Source organism: Gambusia affinis, linkage group LG17 (assembly GCF_019740435.1).
Source record: "Gambusia affinis linkage group LG17, SWU_Gaff_1.0, whole genome shotgun sequence".
Lineage (NCBI taxonomy): Eukaryota > Metazoa > Chordata > Actinopteri > Cyprinodontiformes > Poeciliidae > Gambusia > Gambusia affinis.
The window spans coordinates 4,766,627-4,780,239 of NC_057884.1; the positions used below are offsets into that span (position 1 = coordinate 4,766,627).

Sequence of the window (13,613 nt, forward strand, 5' to 3'; positions counted from 1 at the left end):
TCCCACTTTTACACTGACAGCGTGCCATCCCCTTTTGGATCCGCCCATCGGTCCGAAGGCAAGTTTACCCTGAGTTAACTGTTTGTGGGCTGAAGATCCGGATATCGGTCACAAAAATATCGTAATCTTTTTTTTTCTTCTTCTTCCTTTTTTTTTTTGCATAAAGTGATTCCTCCAAATCATCTTCTGGTAATGAAAGTGTGGTGCTTTATTTATTTATTTATTTAACTTTTTGCAAAAAGAAAAAAGAAAATTAAATAACTTAAAAATGTATATTTAAAAAATCCAGGCCATTAACTGATTTTTATTGAATTTCATTTTAAAAGTGAAAAAGAAGAATAAGTGTCTGAAGGACTTTCAACTTTTTAAATTTTGAATAGAAAAACCTGTTGTGATATATGTTTTTTGTAGCATTTTTTGAATGACAAAAGTCTTTTGAAGAAGACTTTTGTGTACAGAGACTTCACAATACATTTTATTTGATTCTATTTTGTTTGTTTATTTTGGACACTTATAATGAAACTGAAACTAAACCTTAGAAATCATATAAGAAAATGATTTATGCAACACTTTAGCTAACTTCTCTTATATGTTTTCCCGTGTTGTAATGGGAAAACTGAACAAAAAACATCAATGATAGCCCAAAGTAATATCAGAACAGGTCAAAAGTCTGAACAGTGGCATGTAGTATCCGACAGGAATCAATAAGCTGACCTGAAATCATCTGTCAACTTCAGCCTGAACTTTCCGTCCAGAAACATTGATCTCTGATGGGTCCTTGGGCCTCTGTGAGCAGCACAGCCTTTGACCCTGCTGGAACGGTTGCAGCAGGTTTCAGCCGGATGTGGTTTCCTGATAACTGGAACCTAAAAGCCTGATGGAAACGCGTCTCTTACCTGTTTGGCAGTGTGTGTTCAGTGATAACGCTCAGAGACGAGGAAGACTTTGTGGGAGAAAGGAGCAAACGTTTTCTAATTATTAGTTTTAAAAAAAAGGCTCCATGAAAAAGTTACTTTTCCAGCTGAGCTGAGGATGAAATATCTCATGATTTAAATTAAAACTGGTCCGTCTATGGTTGGCGAGTCCTTAAAATGTTCAACTTTTGACAGATTTCTGAGTTTCAAATTTTGAACATGTTAGACTTGCAACTCAGAAACGTGCATGTTTTTTCAAACTCAGGAATGTCTTCACTTTTGTTGTTTCTAGAAAATTTCTGAGATTAATCTCAACTTTCAGATTTTGGTGGAAATTTACTCTTGCTTTTTTGCTATCTATACTGACCCTAACATGTCGTCGTACATAAGTGCTTGCATTGCAACACAGACCAAATATATTGTATTTTTCTCTTTTTTTTTTACTAGATTAAGTGTAGTATTAAAGATTATTTGACTGTTTCAGATTAAATTAATTAAAATGTTTTAAATTGCTTAAAATGTAAGATTTAAATAAACTGGCCAAGTGTGCTATCTAAACGTGTCAACAATAACCTTTTCTTTTTCTAGATTTTAAATCTGTATTAAAACTCTATTGGTGGTGATTATGGTCTTAACAGGAACAGTGGTCCCTAACAAAATTAAGCTCAAGGCCTCAGAAAACTTTGGGCCATCTCTGTATAACAGAATATATTACCTCCAGACTGTCTTATTTTTTTGACCTGCAACTAAGGATCAAGAGATTTTTGGCAATGAAAAATTTTAGCTTTACAAAATGTAAGCGGAAAAAAAACACTTTAGTCCAGAAGTGTTTTTATTGGGAAGTGGTTAAAAGAAGAAACTTATATTTTTAGTTTTATCTCTTTGGCATTACTCTCAGTTTATTAAGAAAAAGCTAATTTTCAAAGTCCATAGCACAAAGAAATAAGGTTGCTGTGATGACACAATATTTACCAATTTGAGGTATTATGGAAAGATTTCAGGTATTACTGAACGATTGTCTAGTAACCCATAAGTCAGACAGATTATGGTTAAAATAAAACTTATTTCCTTCTAGACTGTGCCACAGGACAAACTTTGCGTTGGTTTCTCCTCAGTTTCTTGTTAGCAGGACCTGGTCCAGGCTGCCTCATCACAGCAGGGCGTCGCCATGGTAATCTGGACTGAAAAACTTATTTCTTGCAAACCATGGCCTCTACTATTTTTTGTTGTTGTTGTTGCCGTGAAAAACCACAACACAGCACCAGGAATGAAGACATTTTGTATTCAGCACACTCTGTATGTCAGTGAAACGACACATTTTGCCTGGTAACGCACCTTCCTATGGTAACTACTGATTCACACTGATTTTATGGGATGGAGAAAGAGAAGCTTTAAGCGTTTTATCTACCCCTCCATCCCCCAGTTTTGAGTCATTTGCGTCTTTAAATAGGTTTCCTCCCAACACTGTCCTAAAATGTAGTCTGAATTATGAATTAGTAAATCACTAAGTCTACAAGATTAGAGTTCTCTGTAAAATCAGTCAAACTAATTTTCAATATAGTTTTTCACCTACAGAACATGTCATGGTTAGCCTTCTTTGCTACATCTTCATAAATTATTATTTAATCAATATATAATTAAAACTCAATCAATCAATACACCAGATTTTCCACACATTTCCCCATGACTATCTTCTCTCTGTAAAGCAACTAAAGAGTGAATCAAACATGAACAGGAAGTGTCCTTTTTTGACTGCAGTGGCGGATGTTGAGGCAAAAGCTGTTGCTGTACATCCACGAGCGCGTCTACAGGTGGAGCCATTAAAATGGCACGTGCTATTCTCAGCTAACACGTTGGACACCTCAAGAGGAAAACAATTGGTGATACAATTATAATAATACTACTAATGAAAAAACACGTTACTTGAGCGACCACAGAAGCGATTACCACCAAGCTAATTAGCATATTAGCTAGACAGGTAGCTTGAACCTAAATTTAGCTACGAGATAAATATTTAGCACTTTAGGTTGCTATTTAGCTAGCAATCAAAATATTTAACGGGAGAAGCTAAGTACTTAGCTGAATGTTTAGCTTGCTTGGTATTTAGCTAGGAAGCTAAATATTTAGCTTGCAAGCTAAATGCTTAATGTGAAAATGTAATGTTTAGTTTGGAAATTAAAGTAAGGAAAATAAATAATTACTTTGGAACTAAATATTTGGTTAGCAGTCGAAATACTATTTAGCTCAGTGTTAAACATTTCGTTTAGCTTCCTAATGTAACATTTAATTTGAAGGCTGTTTAGCTTGCTTATAAAGTAATTTGGAACTAATTTTTTCCCCTTTCTTATTTATTTATTTAGTTTTGCTTTGACAGGCTAAATCAACCAAAAAATATTGCTGTTTATTGTGTAACATTTCGAACGAAACCACATATCAATGAGTACAAGACAAAAGCCATGCAGTGGAAGCGTGAGCTAAAGTAAGCAAGCTGCATACAAGACTGGGCTTTTATCTTCTTCTCGGCGCTTTCCTGGGATGTCAGAGCCAGGAGCGCAGAAAAGAAAAACATTGAAAACAATCCTCTTCACAGCCACTTTTTTTTTTTTTGCCAACATCACACATTTTGTCTGTCGTCCAACAGCAGCCAAAATAAATTCCTTGCGCAAACTTCTAGCTAATAGCAAGGGAGGGAGTTGGAAAGACGATCCGCGTGTGGAGAGGGGTTGCAGGCGGTTCTTGCTGTGACATCAGGGGTTGCGCTCCCGTCTTGAACTATAAATGCAGCATGGATGCCTTCACGGATCCTTTTTCCCAGACTCGGAGCGACGGTGCAGCTGAAAAGAGGCGTCAGCAGAGATCATGGCACCAAAGAAAGTAAGGGCGCACGGCGAATAGCCGAAGAGTAATGTGCACAATTCAGTTTAAAATGTTGTTACTCTTTCTCTTGCACTTTTTTTATTTTATTTGTTTAAATGACGTCAAACAGCGTTGTGTTTTACGGTTGTTGTTTTTTTCTGCAACTTTCTTGTGGCGTGCACAGGGCATTCTGGAGCGCCTGGATGCAGGAGAGGTGGTCATCGGAGACGGAGGGTTTGTCTTCGCCCTGGAGAAGAGAGGCTACGTGAAAGCGGGGCCGTGGACTCCAGAGGCCGCAGCGGAATACCCCGAAGCAGGTAAACTGCATGGTTCTGTATTCTTTATTTTATTTTTTCTTTCTCTTCTTGTCTTCTAATCTTGGTGGAGACGATGCGCTAACAGCAGCGTGTTGTTCCAGTGCGGCAGCTGCACAGGGAGTTCCTGAGAGCTGGCTCTAACGTCATGCAGACCTTCACCTTCTATGCAAGCGATGATAAACTGGAGAACAGAGGGAACACTCAGCGCTTCACCGTAAGCTACAGTTCCTGAAAGTTTTCACACTTCCTGAACTTCCACATATACTGACCAAATTTAACACCAAATCAGGCCCACCCTAGCTTTTTATCCAGTCCATTTGTTTATTATTACATTATTGGCAGCAGTTATTATGTTTTCAAATAATTTATTTTCAATGTTTTGTGAATAACATTATAACTTATGTTATCAGAAACTTGGGCTCAAAAATGCAATATTATTTGGGAGCTTATTACATTACGTTGTTACATTATTGGTGGCTGCGCAATGTGTTTCCCACTTTTTGTTTATATATATATCTATGGAAGAAGGATTAGGGCTACTGCAAAATAAAACAAATCAGATTTTATTCTCAGAATTTTGACCCCAAGAATCAGAATATTAAAGCCAGAATTCTGAGGAAAAAAAGTATTAATTTTGACCTATTTTTCTCAAAAATATTTAGTCTCAGAATTCCGACTTCCGTTTTCAGAAGATTAAAGTCTGAATTATTTTTTGTCAGTGGCCCTCTTCCGTATAGATCATATGAAATCACAATAAAATACATTTATAGTTATAAATGCAACGCAATAAAGTTCTCTCGAGCTAAATGTAAAAGTGAAGCGCTTCTTTTTCTCCTCGTGAACTTTCAGGGGGAGCAAATCAACGAGGCGGCTTGCGACCTGGCCAGGGAGGTGGCCAACGAGGGCGACGCTCTGGTGGCGGGCGGAGTCTCGCAGACGCCCTCGTACCTCAGCTGTAAGAGCGAGGAGGACGTCAAGGCCATCTTCAAGAAGCAGATTGACGTCTTCGTCAAGAAAAACGTCGACTTCCTGATCGCAGAGGTATGTTGAGAAGACGTGTAAAGCTGAAACACAAAGGTATTTCATACGGAAAGTCAAGCTAAAAAGCCTTACATGGATTGTAAAACCAATTCATTCGTTCATTGGGGATTTTTGAACAGGCACAAGAAAATTCCATTCTGTTAGCTGTCTAAAGATGAAAAGAAACCTCCCGAAGAGTTTTGCTTTCGAAGGTCAATGGACGGAGGAATATTTCAGACAGCTACAGAATTCTTGCACTCTTTTCTGGTCTTACAGATCATGTTTTCTTGCTGTTTGCACCAAGGTTTGAGCCACCTAGCAGTCCAGTGGTGGACAAACTACTCCATATAGCTCTGGATAATAAATGACTTTAATATGAGGACCAACTTTTTTTTGTAGTTTCTTGCAGGAATAGTCCCCTGGGCAGGACCGCCCCTCCTTCTTTCTTCCGCCCCCCCCAACCAATTAAAATGCAAACAATTGTCTGATTTTTATTTATTTATTTTTTTTTCAGCTGGAAGCAGATAACCTAGTTCCCCAGTGTTCAGCAAGCAAGTAAAACTTACTCCACTACACATAGCAAACCATTTCAGGGTACCACAGACAGAAAAAATATATTTTGTAGTTCTTGGGTGCCCCTCCTCTTTCTAATGCTGCCCTGGGCAACTGCCAGAAGGGTAAATGTACTCTGCTACACATGCAGACAAGTAGCAGAAAACCTTTTCAGGACACAAAAAACAGAAATATATATTTTATTTTGGAGCTCTTGGGAACCCCTGCCAACTACGTTTCTATTGTCGCCTTGGGCAGCGGACCGGATAATCCATATTGAAAAATGCTAAATGTGTTAATGCACTGTCACCTCACCGAAAGGAGTTCTCATTTTAAAATCCCAATGAGGATATCTTTGTGTGGATTTTCCTTTCTTAGCAAAAGTAGCAAAAACAAAAACAAACATGCAGGTAACCTTAAATATACAGACAGTTTTCTAATTTTACGCCGTAACGTTGGTACTTTATTTCTCCTGTCATTCTTCCTGTTCATAATGTTCCCTGCGTACAACACACAAAACCCTCCCAAACTAAAAATCCATCAACAACATTATGGAGGTTAAAGCTTGCTGTGATTGAGGGTGGGTGGACTGTTTATGTCCACAAGAGGGCAACAAAAGCAATCATTTTCATAATGAAAGTTTGTTAAGGTGCAGTTCCCTCTACATTTAATGAGATGCCAAGTAAAGGTGGGCAGAAAGCCTTACATTGAATCAGTTATTTTGCAGTAGAATAATCTCATAATCTATCATTCGAGTGTTTATTCAGTTCCATGTTGCAAGATAATTGTCTTTGACGACATCCCGGGTCAAGATGATAGTTACTTCTAATAATTCCTGTTACTTAGATGATCCGCAGCTGTAATTGTGCGCTTTGGTCAGACGAGGTTACGATTGAGCTTTTCATCAACAAACACTTAAGCAAAACTTTAATATGTGGAAAAGCTCATACATATACTGTGAAGTACAGTAAAGGATGTGTGATACTCTGGGCCTGTGTTTTATGCAAAAGACTCTTGTAAAACTTGTTAGTGTGTGACAACATAAGCTCTTTTCACATATCAGGATATTTTAAATAGAAATATGATGCAGATTGGCATTTCCATAACAGGTTTTGTTCTCATTTTCAACAGGGCAGTGGCGTCCTCAAAAGGTGGGCAAGGGGGGACCATGGCCTCCTCTTGAAAAATGTTGGCCTAGAAAGTCTTACAAAGTCATCTTGTAGTTGTTGTAGAACCCAATTACTTAATTAATTCATAAAATCAAAACTAAAATTATATATATATTATTATTATTACTTCTTTTTTTTCTTTTCTTTTAGTTTAGTTGTGCCCCCCTAAAATTTTACTCAATGTTTTTACTTTATTTGTCTTTCCAACCTTCTGAACATTTTCTGGGGGTGCTACTGCTCCAGGGGTGCCTATAATTTTGAAACTTTAACGATGCTCTGCGGGTTATATTCTGAAAATCCAAAGGTGCAAACACCACCAGAACTACACCTAACTGTTGCTGCTCTCGTGTGCTTTGATTCCTCTTCCTAAGAATCGTCACAGATTGTAACTCAGATTTTCCTCGTCCATTCTGCCACATTCAGTACTTTGAGCATGTGGAGGAGGCTGAGTGGGCCGTTCAGGTTCTGAAGACCTCTGGAAAACCCGTGGCTGCGACTCTGTGCATCGGACCCGAGGGAGACCTGAACGGAGTCAGTCCTGGGGATTGCGCCGTCAAGCTTGTGAAAGCAGGTAACAAGGTTTTTCATAACCCGTCATGTTGTAGCCTGACGGGTAAAAGCCGTTCCTATGTCCTGGTTATGGATTCTGAACCACACATGGACAACTTTGAAATATATGTATTCCTAACCTGACGGGATCATTTAAGCACTGTGGCTAAATGTGACCAGTGTTGCTTTTGGTCTTCATATCACAAAGTTCTGCTGTGGAAAGTCAAAGTTTGGTTTTGAGACCATTGAATGCAGTATGTGGCCCACAAATGAGGGTGCTAAGGATTTAAAGCTGCCAGTGTTTTCTTCCAGTGGTCTCTGCAGACGTATTTAGATTTATATTTCAATCATAAGTGGCACTTTGCTTATAGTGTCGTACAATTACACTTGTGCAGGAATGTAGTGTGTAGTATTGCCGAACAGCAAAGATGACTAGCTAACCCAGACATATGCTAATGCTAGACTATGTTAAGACTAGTTATTGTGAAAAGACGATGACAATAAAAATCAGTTCACAAATCACAAACTTCTGGAATAAATTATTTGTAAATAACAAAAAAATAGGGATAGAAACAAAATCCCATTTTTCAAATCAGCAATGAACAAGAAATATCTGTTTTTTTTCCCTCTGCTGGACCATTGATTCATCTTTTATTTAACACAATTTATGTCAAACTCATGACAAACAGTTTAGAAAACTCTTACAAAATCTTTTAACACCCTGAGAGCAGATGAAGTTCCAAATAACTTTCATCTTGTCTAAAAATCAACAACAGTTTGAAAATCATAATCCTCCTTTATGATTGCTGACTAAAATTAACTGAAATTCAACAAAGTTATGTGTTGCTGCCTCTGGTTAATGTTCAGTTTCCTATTGTTTTACAGTTTTTGAATGTAGTTCACAGCATGAAACCTCGGTTTTAATACAGGTCATGTAAAATGAAAACGTAGCTTCCTACTTAATGTCATATTTGAGGACTAACGCTTTCAGAGGTGTCACTGACTTTTTACTCTGTTTCAAGTTTAACTTTCAGCATGGTAGGCTTGTGCTGCCCTCTGCTGGTGATTTCAACACATTACGGCAGAAAACAACAATGTTTGCTTCTTGGAATAAGAACAATACTTCCGCACTAACGTTAACCATTGCAGGAAAAAAGTAAAAAAAATAACAACAAACAAACAAACACACTGTTTTGCCAGTGTAGTAGTGTTACAGAGTTATTCATTTGTTTCGCAGGGGCAAACATTGTCGGCATCAACTGCCACTTTGACCCAGAGACCTGCGTGAAGACCGTGAAGCTGATGAAGGAGGGAGTGGAAAAGGCCGGGCTGAAGGCCCACTACATGTCCCAGCCGCTGGGCTACCACACTCCCGACTGCAACCGACAGGGATTCATCGATCTTCCCGAGTTCCCGTTCGGTGAGCGCTTCAGCTTCCCTTTATTTCTCACCCCAGACACTGACAGTTAGGGCTTGACGTTGAATCAGTAGCAATATATATCGCGATAGACACATAATCAATATCTGCTGATAACACGTCGGATAGAATATTCAATAATGTTACTGCACTCCGAGCTAGAGGCGTACAGGATTCTGGGGGATGTAGGCAGAGGAAAGGATTTAGCCAACCTCGCAACGTTGGTGGCATTAACTAACTCACTCACTAATTTGTTACCTAGCAACTGCCTGCTGAGTAACTCGCACAGCAGCAGTCTCAGGTTTTGCCACCGTCCTTCACAACCGCTTGAAAATAGGGATGCATCGATTTGATATTAAGATTGTAATATCTATATTGAAAAAAATTCTTACTAAATTACCTAAATTCTTGCTTTATTTTTTATTTTACATTATAGAATTCCTAGCTGCATTTTTGAGCCATTTACAAGATTTATTGCAGCTGATTTTAACATGTTTGACTACGGTAGTCAAGATATTGTTTTTGTCAGTTTCAGTTTCTCTATTATTAATACTATTATTATAGTCGTATCATCCAGCCCCACTGACAATAAACTGCCACTACAGAATCATTTGCATACGTTTTCCCGACAGCCCTGGAGCCCAGAATCCTGACCAGATGGGAGATGCAGAAATACGCCCGGGAAGCGTACAACGCCGGCATTCGTTACATCGGCGGGTGCTGCGGGTTTGAGCCCTACCACATCCGTGCTGTTTCTGAAGAGCTGGAACCTGAGCGGGGTTTCCTTCCTGCCGGCTCCGAGAAGCACGGCAAATGGGGCACCGGCTTGGAGCTGCATACCAAGCCCTGGGTCAGAGCCAGGTAGATAATTCTCTAAAGTATTACGTTTTAAGTCATTTCCCTTTTGGGATAAAAGTAAAAGGATCAACGTGTAAACTACTGGGATCTGGTCCTGTGTGTAGGGCCCGTCGGGAATACTGGGAGAAACTACAGCCCGCCTCCGGGCGGCCATTTTGTCCTTCGATGTCCAAACCCGACAGCTGGGGTGTCACCAAGGGACACGCTGACCTGATGCAACAGAAAGAGGCCACCTCCAAGGAGCAGCTGAAAGTGCTTTTTGACAAAGCCACCCAAAATGCCTGAGCTCCCCGTCCCTTCTCCTGACACCCCAAAATAAATCCTCCTCTGAATAAAAGCAGAAAAAAATGAGTGACATTCCCTCAGACTTCACAAACCAAAACTGCCTAATCTAACCCTGTCTCCAAGTATCTGTTAGGACTCAACAAGCAGTCTGAGTCAGATCATAAACCATGTCAAGTAACTGTACTGCAAGCTTCAAACTCGTGCCATAACACTCCAAAAGTGTCTGATGTTGTGTGAAACAATAAATGAACGAATAAATCAAGCGAACCAAACCTGTATGTGTGGGTTGGTGTTTGTAAGAAACAGCAGAGGAAATGCTTTTATTTTTTACCTAACCATTTCATGGAAGGTAAGCAAGTGAAGGAGGTTTTCCTAAAAACCCCTCTAAGTTTCCTACTTATAATAATTAACGTACAAAAGATTGTTTCATCACGGGGTGCTAAAAGTGAAAACAAGTCAACTTTCAACACAACAACAACAACCCAGTTTAAACTTTTTCCTCCACCAGGGATGTCTTGTAAATGTCTCCATGTTCCCAAATCTACTTAACATTTGGCCTTTTTGTAACCACAAACTTAGATGTGTTTTATTGGAACTGAATGTTACAGACCGACACAAAGTAGCACTTAAATTTGAAGTGGAATAAATGTCACTCATGGCTTTCAAGTTACTTATTTATTTTTGATAAAAATCTCAGACCTGTGGTATGCATTTATATACTTTATTGCCTTATTATTTGGGGATTTACGACTTTATTGCCTCTTCTCTAAAACTCTGTAGCAAATCTGTGCAACCTTCAAAGAGTGGCTGAGATAAATTACACACATGTGGACTCTATTTACCAATTAGGAACAGCTTGTTGTATGGAGTGGATTTTATTTAAAGGTAGACTAAATTACACCAAATTCAAAAGACACTTTATTTTTTTATTTTTTTTTTTATTTTTTTTTACTTCTATTAAAAATTTAAAGCCATTTTCCAATACACTCTACAACAACTGCCTACTTTGTGTGAATCTATCATATAAAATCCCAATAAATTATATCAGTTGTGTCAAAGTTTTTTTACATTGAAGGCCCAAAATTGTGAAGTTCAAAGCAAATGGGCGGCAAAAACATAAGCTATATATATATATATATTGGAATAAAATTTTCAAAATAAAATTGTTGCTTTTTAAAAATGATTTTATTGGCTCAAAAAACTTGGGAGACTTCAGCGAAACGGACAGCGTAGTGATATCTTAATAGAACAGTGATCTGTAGATTTTTGTGTGCCCAAAACATAAATAGTGTCTCTCACTATTCTGGACTCTATTTACCACCTGCACAGTTTAAGAAGAAGTGAGGAGAAAGGTTTATGTTTTTTGTAAATTGACTCGTGTTTAAGTGTCTTTGTGTTGAGATTAAAACCCTACATGAGGTCCCACAGCAGAGACAAAGAGAACTCTATGGGTAAAATCCCCTTTTCCAAAAAGAGAACAATCAGTGAAGCTAGGATGCTCTATCTGCATGTGGGCATGTTTTAAAACTCGACTGTCCTGAGGGAGTTTTTTTTTTTGATTTCCTGTTTATTCGTGTAGAGTTCTGGGTCTGCAAGTAACATGACATGAAGTGTTTTATCTATTAAAAGACTTTTCTTGCTGGAAAACATGCTATTGTTCCCCACTTGGTATCCAAACCTGTTTTACCTCATGGAAACAACTTGAGTTTTTCCACTCACACAATCAGATAATCAATTTATCTTCAGTCGAGGCACTCAAACATATCTTGAGTAAAAATGTAAAATGATCAGATATATATATTTTTTAAATTAGACAGCTACATGGCAGTTTTACTTCATTACAGCATATCTCAGGGGCTCTGCCAGGAATCTTGGCCCCCCTGACAAAAAGTTTAATTGGGTTTAATTAACATCCAACAGTTTGCATATAATATGCTCGTAGGTTACTTTTTTTTTTTTTTATTAGTATTAGCATACTGAAATGTTTCTCCCCACAAGCAACAGTCATAGGCAACATGCAAAATATACATAAAACAATCCAGGTTTCTAAAAAAAAAAAAAAAATGCTATGCAGTTGCATTTTATTCGAGCTGCAGTACATAACTTTAATAAAAAAATAAGTTTTCTCCACATTTGTTAAAGCTGTCACCATGTCGAGACAGTTTGTTATGAGACAGGTAATCTGTGAAAACAATCAATCTCCTCCTCCTCCTTCCTGAACTACTATTGCTGGCTAAAGTAATGCAACCAAAACAACCAATCAGAACCAGGAGGAGGGTCTTAGCGCTGTCAATAAACCTCATTCACTCACTACTAAATGTGCTAATGCCCCTTTTTTTAAAAAAAAATTATTTCTATGAACAATAAATAAATAAATAAATTGTGGAGGACCTCCTGTCAGTCAGGGGCCCTTAGAATTGTCATAACTTTTCCCCCCCTATACAGCGCCCCTGGCATATCTACAATTTCCCAACAATACACTACTTTATACAATAATTTTTATTACAAATTATTTAAAATAGGAGCAAAAGCTTGGCTAAACATAAAAATAATAGAACAAAATGCACAAGTGTACATCTTCACTGCAAACATTTTCAGGGTTCCTCTAGTCGTGTATTTGATTTTTGGGGGTTGTGGTCATGAAAGCAGAAGATAATTGAGCATAAAGACTAAAGAAGTGTAACTCGTGTTCATGTATGACAAAATACAGACGCTCACATTTTTAAATAAATTATATTGAACATATAAAACAAAGATATGATAATAGCCTTTAGGTCTAAACAACAAAAAAACAACAAAAAACTACGAACAGGTTCAATAGATAAAATTTTGAACAACAAACAAATCAGAAAGCGCAGACGTCAAAATTAACAACATAAAAAAGAAACAGCTACACTAGAGGCGAACTAGTGTATGTGAATAATAATAAAACGCTTACATTTTACTTTTGCTTAAACGTTGTTAAAGGTCTTTTGATCCACTCTGCTTCAGTACGTGCTGTACGTGGTTGCGTCACGGATTTGCCCACGTGTAGATGTTTATGCTCCTCGTGCACGTCGACTGAACGAGAAAAAGAGGTTTAACAAAGTCCGAGTGGGATTGAGGCATATTAAAGAATATTTAGGTAAATTACATAAGATAACATAGCAAATACTGGCAGTATCTGTGGCGTAATCTTTGCTAAATATTCAATTAAGCATAAATAAGAAATGGCATAACATATGATGCCTTCATGGTACATGGGATACCTCCAAACAGTGGTAAAAAAAACACCTTTGAATAAAACCTATTTCAAAATGTATCTGTTAGCCCTATTTATATTAATCCATATAAGGTCTATGGTGCATTTGAGTTCATAAAAAATAGTACATCATGGTAATTTGTTTGCCCTGACACAGAGAAATAGGCTCACCAGTCTGACAAAAAGTATCTGCTGGGAGCAGGGTACATGTCAAAAAGTAAAACATAAGATGGCTGAGAACATGAAAAACAAAATAGGATTAGACAATTCTAAAAGAGCCATAGAAAGAAGTAAGTAAAAAAAAATAATTTTTTTTAAATTGACAGTATACGTTTCGTAATTGAAGTCACATTTTAAAAGAATAAGTAAATGTATTTTTTTCCCGATGAAATCGTGGACACTGAACACAGCATGCGGAGTGTTAAGTCCCTCCCC

At 37.9% G+C, this 13,613-nt stretch overlaps 1 protein-coding gene across 2 annotated transcripts; it reads left to right on the forward strand.

The window, feature by feature from the left end:
* Window positions 1-2,722: 2,722 nt before the first annotated feature.
* Window positions 2,723-10,209, forward strand: bhmt (betaine-homocysteine methyltransferase). 2 transcript variants are annotated; one of them, XM_044096065.1, is made up of 9 exons: window positions 2,723-2,794; window positions 3,730-3,788; window positions 3,955-4,087; window positions 4,189-4,301; window positions 4,937-5,128; window positions 7,252-7,399; window positions 8,615-8,797; window positions 9,427-9,655; window positions 9,757-10,209. In XM_044096065.1, the coding sequence occupies exons 2-9, from the start codon at window positions 3,774-3,776 to the stop codon at window positions 9,935-9,937; spliced, it is 1,194 nt and encodes a 397-aa protein (XP_043952000.1). In that variant the 5' UTR covers window positions 2,723-2,794; window positions 3,730-3,773; the 3' UTR covers window positions 9,938-10,209. The 2 variants fall into 2 exon arrangements, with proteins under 2 accessions (XP_043952000.1, XP_043952001.1); XM_044096066.1 differs by lacking the exon at window positions 2,723-2,794 and adding an exon at window positions 2,875-2,892.
* The last annotated feature ends 3,404 nt before the right edge of the window (window positions 10,210-13,613 follow it).